Source organism: Protopterus annectens, chromosome 13.part0 (genome assembly GCF_019279795.1).
Source record: "Protopterus annectens isolate FY-2018-M chromosome 13.part0, PAN1.0, whole genome shotgun sequence".
Taxonomy (NCBI): Eukaryota; Metazoa; Chordata; order Ceratodontiformes; family Protopteridae; genus Protopterus; species Protopterus annectens.
In genome coordinates, this window is record NC_056747.1 from 694,866,437 (window position 1) to 694,881,819 (window position 15,383).

At 44.5% G+C, this 15,383-nt stretch overlaps 1 protein-coding gene across 2 annotated transcripts in view; it reads right to left on the reverse strand.

Annotated features, from left to right (window-relative positions):
* SMG6 (SMG6 nonsense mediated mRNA decay factor) overlaps positions 1 to 15,383 on the reverse strand; it is a 3,859,488-nt gene that overhangs the window by 3,742,694 nt on the left and 101,411 nt on the right. For both annotated transcript variants that reach the window (XM_044054377.1, XM_044054376.1), the window contains exon 3: positions 899 to 1,091. In XM_044054377.1, the coding sequence (XP_043910312.1) occupies positions 899 to 1,091 (193 nt within the window). The remainder of the gene's footprint in view (positions 1 to 898; positions 1,092 to 15,383) is intronic.

Sequence of the window (15,383 nt, forward strand, 5' to 3'; positions counted from 1 at the left end):
GTTCTCTCTACACCCCCCGTGTGGGGAGGCTGTGCCCCTCACAGCCCCTGCATATTAAATATACCAACTCTGAGATCGCGCTCTACATTATTAGGCAATGTACCATTCCAGACAGCTTCACGTTTGTTATTCTAAACGTCAGTACACTAATCCTTGTTATTTTAAGGTTTCAGTGTTCTGTACATTCGAGTCTGTCATCTCAAGATTTTGCAATTCAGCATTGTGGTAGTTCGACATTTGAAAGCAGAACCATATATATGGATACATACATACATGCATCTATGCATACATACATTTTTATATATATATATATATATATATATTTATATATATATATATATATATATATATATATATATATATACACACAGATATATATATATATATATATATGGAGAGAGAGAGAGAGAGAACTATACCCAAACACACACATATTACATACCCCATCCATCCACAACCCATTTTCCCAATTTTTACACGAGGTTGGGGTGTCACTAACAGTGACAATTATCTAGAACCAAAGTTCATACGTACATCTATATAATATATACAATATATTTTGTAGCTATACAATATATATTTGGTGATGTCATATCCACAAAACTTTCAGCTTACTGTCATTACTCAGGAACCCATTGTTCTTAAGGAGCTTTTTCTACCTCACATCAGAGATTATTCTGTTCTGATCTTCAAAAAAATCATAAGACTTCATACAATTTTTTTTCACAGTAGTTTAGTCTAGAATCTGAAGCCTAATCTGTATGATCTTGATGATCCTGAGCATGTCTGGGTAACAACCTCTAGGTTTACAAGCAACTTAGAGTCTGAGTAGCGTTCACAATTGGACAATACACACTTTTATAATCCATGACAATGCAAATCTGACTTGGACACTTACCTCATCTAACACACTGAGCAGCTTTGCGCGAATTACTTCACAATTATCAATGGCTGGATCTTTAAGTAGTTGCCGGAACTTTTCAATAACTTGATAGAAAACATTCTTCCACAGGAGCTGGTCAAGATTCTGGCTATCCGCAAACTCAATATCCATAAGAATGCAACGCTCATAATGCTGCAGAAGCTCTACCCTGAGCAAACAGATCAGCAATAACAAAAGTTATCAAATTTTCAACAGGTTTTCCATCAATAGTTAAGAGACATGAGACATGTTGAAAAACTGCTTAATCAATAACATACATTCCCCCCATCTGTGTACTGTCTCAAACATGTAACAAGAGTATGCCTGTTGATTACTGATGCACGGGAAAGACTGCCAACGTTGAATTTAGGCCAACATATACAAGATTTATTTTCTGTTTTAACAAAGACTCTGCTGCTGAAATTAATAAGCTTGCATTCACTACAGTGGCCATTTAACAACATTAATATACATTTAGTATAAACACCTACCAAAAACACCAACTTATCTAATCAGACTTTTTGCAAACAAAATTAGGCATTTAAAAATTCTGCCACTTAATTCTGGGAAGTGTCATATATAATAAGTTGGTAACCAAGCCAACATTTCAAAACCAGGTCTGTCCTACCTTGAAACAGACACTAGGAACAATTACACACACACACACAAAGTCACAGTAACGGGAACAGGAAGAACAGCATAGCACAGCCAGAAAAAATAGCAGTACTGAATGAAAGTTTTCTAAGGAAAACAAAGTTAGTGGGGCTAATGAGGAGACAGTATTTTGTGACGTCATCCTTCATACATCTGTAAATGCAACAGCCCACAGTAATGTGGCTTCACGTCCCCTGATTTAAGTACTAAAGCACAGCACACTTGCCAATCAATGATCAAGAATGGCATCAGTAATGACGACATTGGCCTATGTTTGAACTAAAAATGAAGACAATGAAAGAGAAAAAAGGCAGCTAAGATCAACACAATAATAAGGCAAGTACACCCAAAAGAAAAACTGCTAAAAGAGGTAAAAGTACAGCTGTATAAGTAAACTTACACTAAGAGTACATGTTCGAATGATCACTGCTGCAGTAGCCTTGGCTATATGGTTTACATCCTGGAAAAGATAACAACCAGCCAGCTTTCAAAGCATTAGGGCAACTTTCATGGGCCCAAACTGTCAGGAAAAGACCTTCAGAGTTTTCCTGCCAACAGAGAGAGGGAAATTGAGCCCTGAAAGGCCAATGCTAGGAAGAACAAAAAAAAAAAAAAGACCACACACTGACATAAATAATTCATCAAAACAAGGGGGAGGAAGGAGGGAGCAGTACAGTGATCATTTGAACATCTATTGTTATGGCAATTTTACTTACATAACTGTACTATCTACATCATATTGATCACTGCTGCAGTAACCTTAGCTATATGAGCAGCTTAACATTGTTTACTACATTTGGAAGGAGGAGAGTCCTAAAGCACCTGGAGAATGGTCTTTGCAAAGCCTGATCTAGACCCACAGAAGAAAGTCAAGCTTATAGTGCTTTCTAAATTTATGTACAGAGGGCCAAGTAGCAGCTTCTAGAATACTTCTACAATCCAAAATCAAAGTAAACTTTAGTGTCGATCAGATATACACAGCAGTGCAAGCTGAATGGAATTACGTTGCTTTGGTCCCCGTGCAAGACATAACAATGAACACAGTTTGAATGACAGTAAGACTAATGCACATACAGTAACAATTAAAATATTAACAACACACTAAATTACCACAATTAGACAGGAAGATATTAGACAGCATTATACTAGTAGGTATTTCAAGACTATGACTTCACGTTGTGGTTGCTTAAAATATTTAATTTACTTATTTATTCATTTTGTTAACCCAGATAATGTCTGACTGGGCCCAATAGCCTACTTTCAGCAGAGACTCGGGGAGAAAAATCTCCAAACAAAAAAAAAAAATGCACATAAAAAGAAACATTAGGAAAAGTTACAACAAAGTAAATGCAATAAATGATTGTTTTAGATTAATATCTTAGTGAAATACAAAAATAAAATATTATATATATCTTGAGAAAAAACAATATAATAATACATTTACAAGAAATGTAAGAAACTACAATGAAATTAGAAGTTATGTACTCACCATAACGTTCCATCTGAGTAGGTGACTTTATTTGGATGCAACCTGTGGGTTTCGGATCCGACCTCGGATCCGAGCCGGCATTTCAAAAGCTTAGGATCCGAGCTCCTAGCTCCTCCCTCTACCCATAATCCCCTGCCAAGCCCTAACTGACTTCAGATTGAGTTTGCCTATATAATACTAGAATAAAAAGTATCGAAATAGATGAATAAACTCTTATTGTATAAAGGTCAGGGGGATGGAGGGGGGGATGGTTGCATCCAAATGAAGTCACCTACTCAGATGGAACGTTATGGTGAGTACATAACTTCTAAATCTGAAGTAGGCAGACTTCATTTGTCTGCAACCTGTGGGACAGAGTCTCCAGCTACCTAAATCTTGGGCGGCCGTCATGGAAGGATGTTCCGGAGCACCGCTGAGCCAAAGGATGCTCTTCCCCTGGAAACAACATTCACCTTATAATGAGAAATGAAGGTATGAGACGAGGCCCAAGTGGCTGCAGCGCAGATATCATCCAATGGCACTCGGGATTTAAACGCGGCTGACGTGGAAACTGCCCTAGTAGAGTGAGCAGTAACCCTCTGAGGAGCAGGCCTACCTGAAGTGTCATAAGCCTGCAGAATATAATTAGCAATCCATCTCGACAGTGTGACTTTGGAAACTGCTTTGCCCATAGCAAATTTAGCAAAGGAGACGAACAGTTGATCTGATTGTCTATGACCAGCCATTCTGTGAATGTAAAAGCGCAATTGTCTATGAACATCTAAAGAATGCAGCTTATATTCTCCTTTGTTTTTATAGTTGGGGAAAAACACAGGTAAGTTGATTGATTGATTAATATTAGATTCCAAAGAAACTTTTGGAAGAAAAAATGGATTGGTCCTGAGGCACACCCTATCGGGAAAAAAGGAGAGGTAAGGCGGTTTGACGCATAGAGCCTGAAGTTCCGACACTCTTCTGGCTGATGTGACGGCTACCAAGAAAGCAGTCTTCCAGGAAAGGTACTTTAGATCTGCAGAAGCTGCAGGCTCAAAGGGGGGAGCAGTAAGGGCCTGTAGAACTAAGGATAGGTCCCCAAGGTGGTACAGCTTCTTTGACCGGTGGCCTCAAAAGAAAAACTCCTTTAAGAAAGGTCTTGCAAAGTTTCGCAGTCATGAGGGGAGCTGACTCATGACCCATATGATAATGGGAAATAGCTGCCATTTGTACCTTTACCATGGAAGAACTAGCCCCTTGATGAAAGAGGTCTGTTAAGAAGTCCAGTACCGCAGACATAGGTGCCGAAAAAGGATCAACATTTTTCTGGACCGCCCAAATAGAAAACCTTTTCCATTTGCTCCGATAAACCTTCCTAGTGGAAGGTTTATGAGCCGCCACTAAAATGGCCTTGACAGGTGACGAGATACCGGGAGTCCTAATCAAGGATGGAACTGGAGCAGCCAGGCTGCCAATTTCAGGGTGTGTAGATTCGGGACCGGGAGTCCTAGAGGATGGGAGATGAGATCCGGGATCGGATCCAGAATCCAGGGTGGATTCACTTTGTGAGACCATACATACGGGAACCAGGGCTGACGAGGCCAGAACGGGGCAATGAGAATCATTGTGCTCCCCAAACTGTTGGCTTTCTGCAAGAGCCTCTGCATCAGAGGTAGTGGAGGATAGGCATAAAGGAGACCAGGAGGCCAAGCATGCACCAGAGCGTCTCTCGGGGATTCCCCAAGTGGGGGAAGTAGAGCGAAGAAACTGTTGCATTTGGCATTTGAGTGAGAAGCAAAAAGATCGCAACAGGGTTGCCCCCAGACGGCAAAAATCTTCTTCGCTACCAGAGAATTGAGAGACCATTCATGCGGGGAAAGAATGGTGCGACTGAGCTTGTCCGCAAGGATGTTGGATTTTCCCGGAATGTGCGTTGCTACAAGAAAGCGTTTGGTGGAAATTGCCCATTCCCAGACTCTCATGGCCTCTCGACAAAGGGGATAGGACCTGGTTCCCCCCTGCTTGTTGATGTACCAGACTACCGACATGTTGTCTGTCTGGATTGCAATAGTCCCCGTAGGAAGAAGGCTGTGAAGTGCTTGCAACGCTAGGAGCACCGCCCTCATCTCCAGGACATTTATATGCAACGAGGTCTCTGAGGTGCTCCACGTGCCTTGGACAATCTTGCCCGCAGAATGCCCCCCCCACCCGAGGCGAGAAGCGTCTGTAGTCACCGTGGCTCAGGGGAATGTTGCACAAAAGGGTCTCCCTGCTAGAGGCTCTGGAGACTGGAGCCACCAAAACAGGGAGTCCTTGCATGCCTTGCTGACCGCTATCGGGCTGTTGAGAGAGGAGTATAGCGGGAACCACTGGACCTATAGGGTCCATTGAAGAACCCGCATGTGTAAGCGAGCATGAAGAAGAAGTGGAATAGCTGCTGCCATTGAACCCAGGGCCCTCAGGACCGAAGCCGTCATCGGAAACGGATGCAGGACTGCTGTGATATGACACCTCAGGCTGGACAGCCTGTCTGGGGTGAGGAAGGCCCGCATTGATCTTGTGTCCAACCTTCCTCCTATGAAATCTATAAGTTGTGTGGGGTGCAGTAAAGATTTTTCCCAGTTTATGGTGATGCCCAGCCTTGGGGCTATAAGAAGGAAATAGTCCCTGGCTGAGCACAGTAGATGCCTTGATGATGCCGTCAGGAGCCAGTCGTCCAGGTACGGAAAGACCTGTAATCCCTGGAGTCTCAGGTGGGCCGCTACTACTGCTAGTACCTTGGTGAACACCATGGGGGCAGAGGTGAGACCGAAGGGGAGGACCCTGAACTGGTAGTGGCTGGCTCCCAGCCAGAAGCGAAGGAACCTCCTGGACCGTCTGTCCATCCGAATGTGGTAGTACGCGTCCTTGAGGTCGATAGAGCACATCCAATCATTCTCCCGCAAAAGGGGGAGTATAGATTGTGGGGTGACCATCCGGAACTTTTGCTTGGTTACCGACAGGTCCAGCAGGGAGAGATCTAAGATCGGTCTTAAGTCCCCCGTTTTCTTTGGCACCAAGAAGAACCTGGAGTAAAACCCTGATCCGGTCTGATCTCGGGGGACGCGCTGGATGGCTCTTTTTTTCTAGCAGCTTCTCGATTTCGACAGCTGCTGCCTCCCTTTGGTCGGGTGGTACATCGGGGAGGCTGCGGGATCTGGGGATTTTGCTCAGGGGAATGGCATAACCTCTGGATATCACACGAAGCACCCAACGGTCTGATGTGATTGACTCCCAAGAAGTCAGGTGCCTCGAAAAACGCCCCCCGACTGCCTCCAGAGACGGACAGCCGGGCAACCCTTCAGGGCTGTTGCGTGGGTCTGTCAGAGAAAGGTTCTCTGGACCCAAAGTTCCTAGGAGCCCCTCTGCCTCTAGGACGGCGACCTCCCTGTCCTCCTCTGCCACAGAAGGACTGGTTATCCGGAGCAGGTTGGGACTGCTGCGACTTCCGGAACCACATCTTCTTCTGTCCCTTTTGGTTCTTCGAGAAGGACCTCTGGGGAGCTGAGAAACGGACTCAGACGGCAGACAGCGTCTTCCCGTCCTTCTCGCTCTGGACTAACGTTTCGCGAACAGTTTTGACAAACAAGGCAGAACCATCAAAGGGGGCATTCGCGAAGGTCGCTTTGAAGGGCTCTGCGAAATCACAGTGGCGGAGCCAGGCCTGACGCCTCATGACTAGGCCCGCTCCGCTAGCTCTAGCGGCTCCCTCGGTAGCGTGAGAAAGTAGCCGCATAGAAGTATTAGAAACTGCTCTAAGAGTGGCCATACGGGTGGAGTACACTTGTTTGTCCTCACCCGACATGGACTCTGGGGGGGGGATGCAGCGTACTCTTTAATCAGGTCCCGCTGCATCCTGATGACATGTGCCATGTAGTTCAGCGCTCTCAAAGAGAAGGTTGCTGAACTAAAAACTCGCTTCCCAATGCGATCCATCGAGTGGGACTCTCTGCCCGGAGGCTGCATAGAGGGACTCTCCTGTGCTAACTCCCTCTTCGTGGCTGCAGCCATCATCATGGCATCTACCGGGGGGCCCTTGCTCCAGTGAGTGCGGTCCGCCGGGGGGCTCAGGATACGGTCCAGACGCTTGGGTACAGGCTCAACGGTGTCCGGATCCTTCCATGCTCTGGTGGATATAAGGTCCACCAGAGGATCGGCAGGAGGGGACACCCAAGAGGTGGATGGACCCACCTCGAATGCCTCCAAGAACACAGACTCGTCTGAGGAGGCCTTGGGGGCAGACCACCCCCCCCTGATCCTTAACATCTCCATAATGTCTCCAAAGGAGACGTCTTCCGGGGGTGATCTTGGGGAGTCCTCCCCTTCATCCAAGTCTGTGTCTTCGGTAATGGACTCTGGGGAGTCCATGTGCCTCCTTTTGCACTTACGCTTCCGAGGCACTTCCTCGGGGGGACTGTCCGAGGAGTCCTCTTCAGCAGCTAGATGTTCCAAGGGAACTACTTGGGACATCGAGTCGGGCTGTCCCTGGGACCGGCTGATGGGAGCCTGGCCCAGCTGCAAGGGAGTGCGGGGTGGAGCCGTTGCAGGGACCGGGGGTCCAGTAGTCCTCAACAGCGCCCTTTCCACTACGTCGAAGGCCGAGGGGGAGCCAGCTTCTCTAAGCCCCGAGAGCCGACCCCCACTCGGATCCGACGCACGGACCGGAGTCTGAGCTGAAACCGTCGGATCCGAGAGACCGGTGTGCTCTGACTTAGACGGAGCCGAAGACACACCAGCTCCCTCGGATCCGAGGCTCGGCCCTCGGCTCCGAGAGGTTGGGTCCGAAGTACCCGAAGCACTCAAGGGATGGGTCGGATCCGAGGTGCGCCGACCTATCGGATCCGACCCACCCCCGGATCCAACTCTGCCCGGCACAGACAGCTCCGAACCCGGGGTGTGGGTCGGAGAAGGAGCCAAGGGGGCGAAAAAAGGGGTCGAAGCCCCTCCCGGATGGGGGGGGGGGCTAAGAGCACTCCCATTTGCATCTGGGCCTGGATGAAACGCCTCATCATCCGGTCCATGTCTGCTTCGCTCATTGAAAAGGTGGATCTAGATGAGGCCACCGAAGCGGACCTAGAGAGCCGCCTCGGGGACCTCACTGAAGGGCTAGCCTCCTCCTCCTCGGGCACAGAAGAGAACAGAGGGGAGTGGAGCCGAGGAGGAGGAGATCTAGAAGACACAGGGGAGGCCCGTTTAGACGGAGGAGCCGAACTTGAGGTCTCGGCTCTCCGTTTGTGGTGCCTCTCCTTGTGTCTCTCCTTCTTCTCTTTCTCCCTTGTAGTCTCCCTCTCCTCCGGCTTTTTGGTGGGAGGTTGAGTCCCTGCCGGGGGAGGGGAGACCGCAGCACCCACGGAAGGCTGCTGGCTAGTAGGGGCAGAGGCCGGAGCCGCATCTGGAGGGAGAAGTCCCGCCAGAAGAAGCTTCGACCTCCGCTCCCTTAAAGCTCGGGAGTTGAACCCTGCACATATGGTACAACCAGATGACAGGTGTTCAACCCCCAAGCATTTAACGCACCGAGTGTGGCCATCTGCTGGGGACAGCTTATGGCCACACTCGTATTAGAAAACACTGCCTTATGGGCTTCTGACATCCTAAGCCCTAACAGGCCTAAAACACACAGCACGAACAAACACACAAACTACGCAAAACCCGTGAAAAAAAATTAACAAGATAGAGAGAGGAAAGCCTAACACATACACTCTAACTAACTAAATATTAAAAGTTTAAAGTTTTTAAAATTTTTTAGTCAATACTCTTATCTTTAACCAGGAGCTCGAGGAGTCCGTTGCAACTTGAAAAGTGGCAAACGAAATCTGAGGTCAGTTAGGGCTTGGCAGGGGATTATGGGTAGAGGGAGGAGCTAGGAGCTCGGATCCTAACCTTTTGAAATGCCGGCTCGGATCCGAGGTCGGATCCGAAACCCACAGGTTGCAGACAAATGAAGTCTGCCTACTTCAGATTTAGTGTGTTATACAAATAAAAGTACAATGAACAATAATTACTAAAAGCAGGAAATCTAAAGGAGAGAGAGAAAAGTATTCGGATATATGTGAGGCAAGTAGCAACAGATAATATTATTATTATTATATTGCACTTCATCAGTTCTTGTACTATATATTCTGATGCTCATATTGCACATGTATGGAGTGGTGACTCACTCCTGACTATTGCACATTCAGGAAGTAACAGCATAAGAGATCAGGCTAACAGTACCAGTTATTGAAATAATTTGCCAAAGTGATTACTATAGCTGATACTTCACAGCAAGTGGCATACTGATCTAATTATTCACTGTCATGCCTGGCATTCAACTTCATCAGCCTTATGGATATAACAGGGAATAAGTTCCTGTTCAGTCTAGATGTTTTACAGTATAAGCTGCGATACTGCCTGCCCAAGGAAAGGTGGAAGTACATGCCATGGGCAGGGTTAGTGGGATAGTTGGTAGTCTTCCTAGCCCTTCCCACACACACACACACACACACAGTCTCATGCAGAACATCCATGGATGGGAGCAAGGTACCAATGACTTTTTCCGCTGTCTTCACTACCCTCAGGAGAGCAGTTATCCACATTACTTTATGCATCCCCCATGCTGACCAACCTCAGAAAAACAGACCTAAACAAACTTGTCAACTGTTATAACAAGATAGCTAGAGTTGCCACAGAATCCTCCCCAAGAACACACCATTGTGACAGCCTTATTAAACTACAATGGCTAGAATTACCACTACTACTCCAGTACAACCAGCTGACACTCATCCATAAATTGCTCTACCAATCAGAAAAAAAAAACATCCCTTCAACAACTTATTCAGCCCTATAACCCCCACCAAATCCTTAAGGTCAAGTACCCAACACCTCCTTAAGGTAACCAGGACTAACAATGAGGCAGGAAAACCCATCTACAGTCACTGCATCTCCAAATCCTGGAACTCGCTCCCTACCCAAATTACAGCTACAAATTCAGTAACCCAATTTAAGAAACTGCTCAAAACATATTTCTCCATTAACAGACTATGCTCCTGTAATACCCCAGGATAGCTGTATATTGTTAGTAAATGACTATAACCATACATTTAGTATCTATAAAAACTGTATTATGAATAATTAACTATGTCTACGTATAAAACAAACGCCTGGATTGTCAGCTATGTCTAAATGAATTACATGTATGTCATTAATGCAACTCTTATTTTTTTATCTTTTACTGTAATGTTGTTCATGGAGCTTTTCTCTCCGGGCCTCCACTGAAAATGGACTTGTATCCAGTTGGACTCTCCTTTTTAACAAATGTAAAATAAAAAATAAAATAAAATAAATTGTGGTCAGATGCTTTGCAGTTACCATACCAAACTATGACGTCATTTGAGAGGATGCTCTCAATAGTCCCCCTGTAGAAGGCTTTGAGTATGGATGGAGACAGGTTTGCCTTCCTCAGTTTCCATAGGATGTGCAGATGTTGTTGTGCCTTCTTCACTGTGTGGCTAATATGAATTGACCAGGATAGGTCATCTGAGATGTGCACCCCCAGGAACTTGGTGTTTGACTGTTGCCACTGCCACCCCCTTAATTTCCAGAGGTTGATGCATCTCCTGAGTCCTCCTGAAGTCCATTATTAATTCTTTGGTCTTGCTTATATTTAAGGCCAGAGTGTTGCCGTTGCACCAGCCTATCAGATGCTCCACTTCACCTGTGTAGGCCGTTTCCTCACCATTTCTGACAAGACCTACGACAGTGTTATCATCCACGAACTTTAAGATTTTGTTGGATTCATGCTTAGCCATGCAGTTGTGCATCAATAAGGTGAACAGCAGAGGCCTCATGACACAGCCCTGAGGGACGCCCATGCTCAGTGTAATACTGACTGAACTGTTACTTCTCACACATACTTTTTGGGGTCTGTTGATGAGAAAGTCCACTATCCTGTTACATAGGGGGGGTATTGATGCCCAGCTGGATCAGCTTCGATATCAGATTCTGAGGGATGACAGTGCTAAAGGCAGAACTAAAATCGATGAACAGCATTCTGACACAGCGATTCTTGTTCTCTAGATACACCAAGGATTCATGAAGTGTTACAGCTATTGCATCAGCTGTGCAGCGGTTAGATCTTCAAGCAAACTGTAATGTATCCAGTGTTCCAGATAGGCTTGAAGAGATATGGTTCTTGATCAACCTCTCAAAACACTTCATTATTGTTGATTTAAGGGCAACTGGCCAGTAATCATTTAGGCTTGTCAGCTGGGATTTTTTGGGGTAAGGGAATGATTGTCATACTTTTGAAGCAACTTGGTACAATGATGTTTTTAATATATCTGTAAGTACAGTGAACAGCTGGGTAGCACAGTCTCTTGGAACCCTTCCATAATATTATCAGGACCAGCTGCTTTTCTTGTGTTTATTTGCCTCAGGGTCTACAGAACATCAACCCTTTCCAAAAAGCCACAGATGAAGCCATGGTCCTAGTAGAGAGTGGACCCTGAAACTGCCTGGAATAGTGTTGTTGTGGTAAGTTTAACAAAAGGTAATAGTCTTAGACAACCATTTGGAAATGGTCTGTTTTGACAGAGGTTGTCCCACATTCTAGCCTTCACAAGAAATAAATAACCAATTCGAAAAGCTGAAAGATTTAGTTCTGTCAAGATAGTACCCAAGTTGTGTCTGGACATCTAAGGTATGGAGTACCCTTTCTCCCTCAATTTTGGGTTCATGTAAGAAAACGGAGAGATGGATAGTTTGGCTTAAAGTAAACTTGGATATCACATTAGGTATAAAATAAATAGTTCTCAAAGAAACCTTGCCCCTGTGGAAAATTAGATAGGGCTGACTCATCTTAAGAGCTTTCAACTCAGACACCCTTCTTACAGAGGTCAGAGCAATCAAAATGTTTTCCATGTTAAGAACCTCAGAAATCAGCAATATCAGCTGTTTCAAATGGAGAAAGCGAAAGAGGATCTATGGGCAGACATGCTGAAATGTCCAATAAATGAACCCTGACCGAGGAATAAGAAAGGTCATAGGACAGTAACACAAATGTTATAAAATCAGACAGTAACCCTGAATGAGTGCTAGTTATGCTGTTGGCACCAAATAGAAAACCTTTTCCATTTGCTAAAATATGTAGCAGGCTTTTCTGCCTCCATTAGTACCTGCTGCATGTTCTCAGTAAAGAGATGCATAAAAGGAATTAAGACCCTATCATCCAGGCAGTCAAATGAAGTTGACTGGTATCAAGGTGTATCAAACACCCCTGTTCTTGTGTGAGTAGACCCAGTTTGTGAGGAAGCCTGTGGCAATTACCCCTGGCTATTTCCAAAAGAAGGGAGAACCACGGATGGCTGGGCTAGAAGGGAGTAACCACAATGATCTTAGGGGAGTCCTTCTGAATCTGAAGTGGTGGAAAAGCATACAGGAACATTCCTATCCAAGAAAAAGAAAAGGCACCTGTCTTCCAAGACTTCTTGGAAGGCCTGGAGGAATCTTTTCAGATGACTGTTCAAAGAGGAGGAAAACAGGTCAACCCGAAAACGCCCCACAGATGGATCAAGTCTTGGAAGACACCCTGATCTAGTTTCCATTTGTGAGGGTATACACTTGGCCTGCTCAGTTTGCTTGCCACACAATTTTGCTCTAACGGTATATAGCACACCTGCAGAACGAAACTGTGCTTTGAAGCTACAACCCAAGCTAACATGGCTAGTCTGCAGAGAGGGTATGTCCTGGTTTCCTCTTGCTTGTTGATGTACCACATGACTGTAGTATTGTCTCTAACAACTTGAAGCGGTCCCACAGACCAAAACTTATTCAGTGAGGTCAGTGCCTTGGCTAGGGCAAGCATCTCTTGTATATTTATGTGCTTGCATCTGTCCTTGGTGTCCTACACAGCTTGCATTTTTATTCGACTGGAAAATGCCCCACCCCTAAACAAATGCGTGTGTGGTGATAGAGTGTTTTGAAATAGGGAGGAAGAAGGGGAGACCTGGATTTAGGGATATCTGTTACTTCCACCAAGTGATCTCCCTTCTGACAAACCTCAGTAGTGGGGATCTGAAAAGACAAGGGGGTGTTGGTGCTGGGACCAAAAAGACTTCAGGTATCTTTCTCATGTGGAGTCTTGCTGGGGATATCATGAGAATTGCATAAGCTATGAGACCCAAAATCCTGAGGTATTCCCTCACAGTGACTGAAGACTGAGTGGAAAACCCTAGAAACGGATCTAGATATAGATCTTTTTTTTTTTTTTACTGTGGAAGAAAAGCTCTTTGAACTATGGTGTCTAGTTCACACCTCAGAAACACAATCCTATGAGGACGAGTCAAGAAAGATTTTTGTATGTTCTCTTGGAATCCCAGCTTGTGTAAGAGATCTTTCACCCAATAAAGTTTCCTGATACTGAAAAAGACTGCAAATATAAGAAACTTGTCTATATATGCAAAATGTGGATACTCAGTAGCCTGCAATGAGCTATAATTGGAGTTAGACACTTTGTGAACACACTTTGTGCAGTGGTTAGTCCAAGGGGCAAGGCAGATAACTGATAATGTGAGCCAAACACACAAAACCTTAAGAAATGTCTGAAGTTTGAATGAATAGGAATATGATAAGCATATTTTAAATCTAATGTCACCAGGAAACTTGAATGAGAAAGGAAAGTTAGCAGGTTCTGAAGTGACACCCTTTTGAATTTGGGCACCATCACAAACAGGTTCAGGAAAGAAAACTCCAGAACTGGTCTCCAAGGATTTTCTTTCTCTGACACTAAAAACATCCTTGAATAAAACCATCTTCCCACTGGGAAGGGGGAACTGGTTTCATCACTCCTTGGGACAGCATGATGGTGAAGGACAGGTGGAAACAAAAAGAGGACTGTTTCGGCGATGAGGAATTACCTCTGGAAAGAAAAATTTCCTCCCACTGAACTCTGTAACCTTGAGGAAAGATCTTCAGAGACCATTTGTTTGAAACTACTTGCTGCCAAAGAGAAAAGTAGAGATTCAGACTTTCTGGAAGAAAAAGGGGCTAACTAGGGTGGAACTGGTGAACAAAGTCTCTGGGGGCTACTGGGGTGCGGAGCACTACAAAGTTTTAGTCATTCTGCCTTGCTGGACTATCCTTGGTTTTGGAGAGTTTCTGGAATTCTTTCCAGAACCCCCTACCCATTTCTTCTTAAATGTCTGTTTACCTTCATTTCACTACGATTGTTTATCTTGTTTCTTACCAAAACTGGATGAGGAGTTAGAGAATCCCTAGAAAATTTTATAAAAAGGAGGACTGAAATATCTTGAGATTCTCTGAATCAGCTTACTCCTTTCAGTCACATTTTTTGATCCCATCTGCAGCAGAGTATCCAAAAACTAGATCTCTGTTCAAAAAGCAATGTAAAATATCATTTTTAGCATCTTGGAGGTTCTGAGAATACAGCTATCTCCTTAAAACATTACCAGTGGCCATAGCCCTTTGAAGAAGTATCAACTTTGCAAAGTGATATTTTGAATTTGGGTACTATCATAAACAGGTTTAGGAAAGAAAGATCCAAAACTGGTCTCTAAGCATTTTCTTTCTTTGGCACTAAAAACATCCTTGAATAAAACTCCTTTCCCACCTTAGGAAGGGGAACTGGTTATATCATTCCCTGAGAGAGTAAATGATGAAGGGCAGGTGGAAACACACTTTGTGCAGTGGCTAGTCCAAGGGGCAAGGCAGATAACTGATAATGTGAGCCAAACACAAAATAGTCTGGTCTGGAGGGCAAGGAATTACCCCATGTATACAATGAGTAGAGGCTTGAACAATACAATAAATTAATTTTAGTTAAAGTAGATTTTTTCCTTACAAAAAGGAACTGCAAACAAAACATTCCTCATACTTTCACAATTAGTCAGAACAAATGTTAATATATAAGCCTAACAATTAAAAATTCTGCAGAAGCATACACTTTTTTTTCCCATACTTCTCAATAATCCTCCCATCTTTCATCAGAAATAGTAGGATTGGAATTAAAGTGTTTAGCAACAGAAGTATTACCCAAAGTTATAGCTGCTGGATCAGGTTTGGGAAGAGTCCTTAACGACTTAAAAGACTGAGGAACTTTATACATCCTATCTGCCTTTTAAGAGGCAGCTTGCTGACTGGCGGGAGAATTGCAGGCAGTAACACACACATCCTCCAAAGCTGACAGAACTGAAGGAATGGGGGCAGGTGCTGAAAATTCCTTCTTTATGTCTCATAGTATTTTTTTTAGGGATCGAGAAACATTCATTTTCTCCCACTTAAAACCCTGCACATTCTAGAAATAGTCTCAGA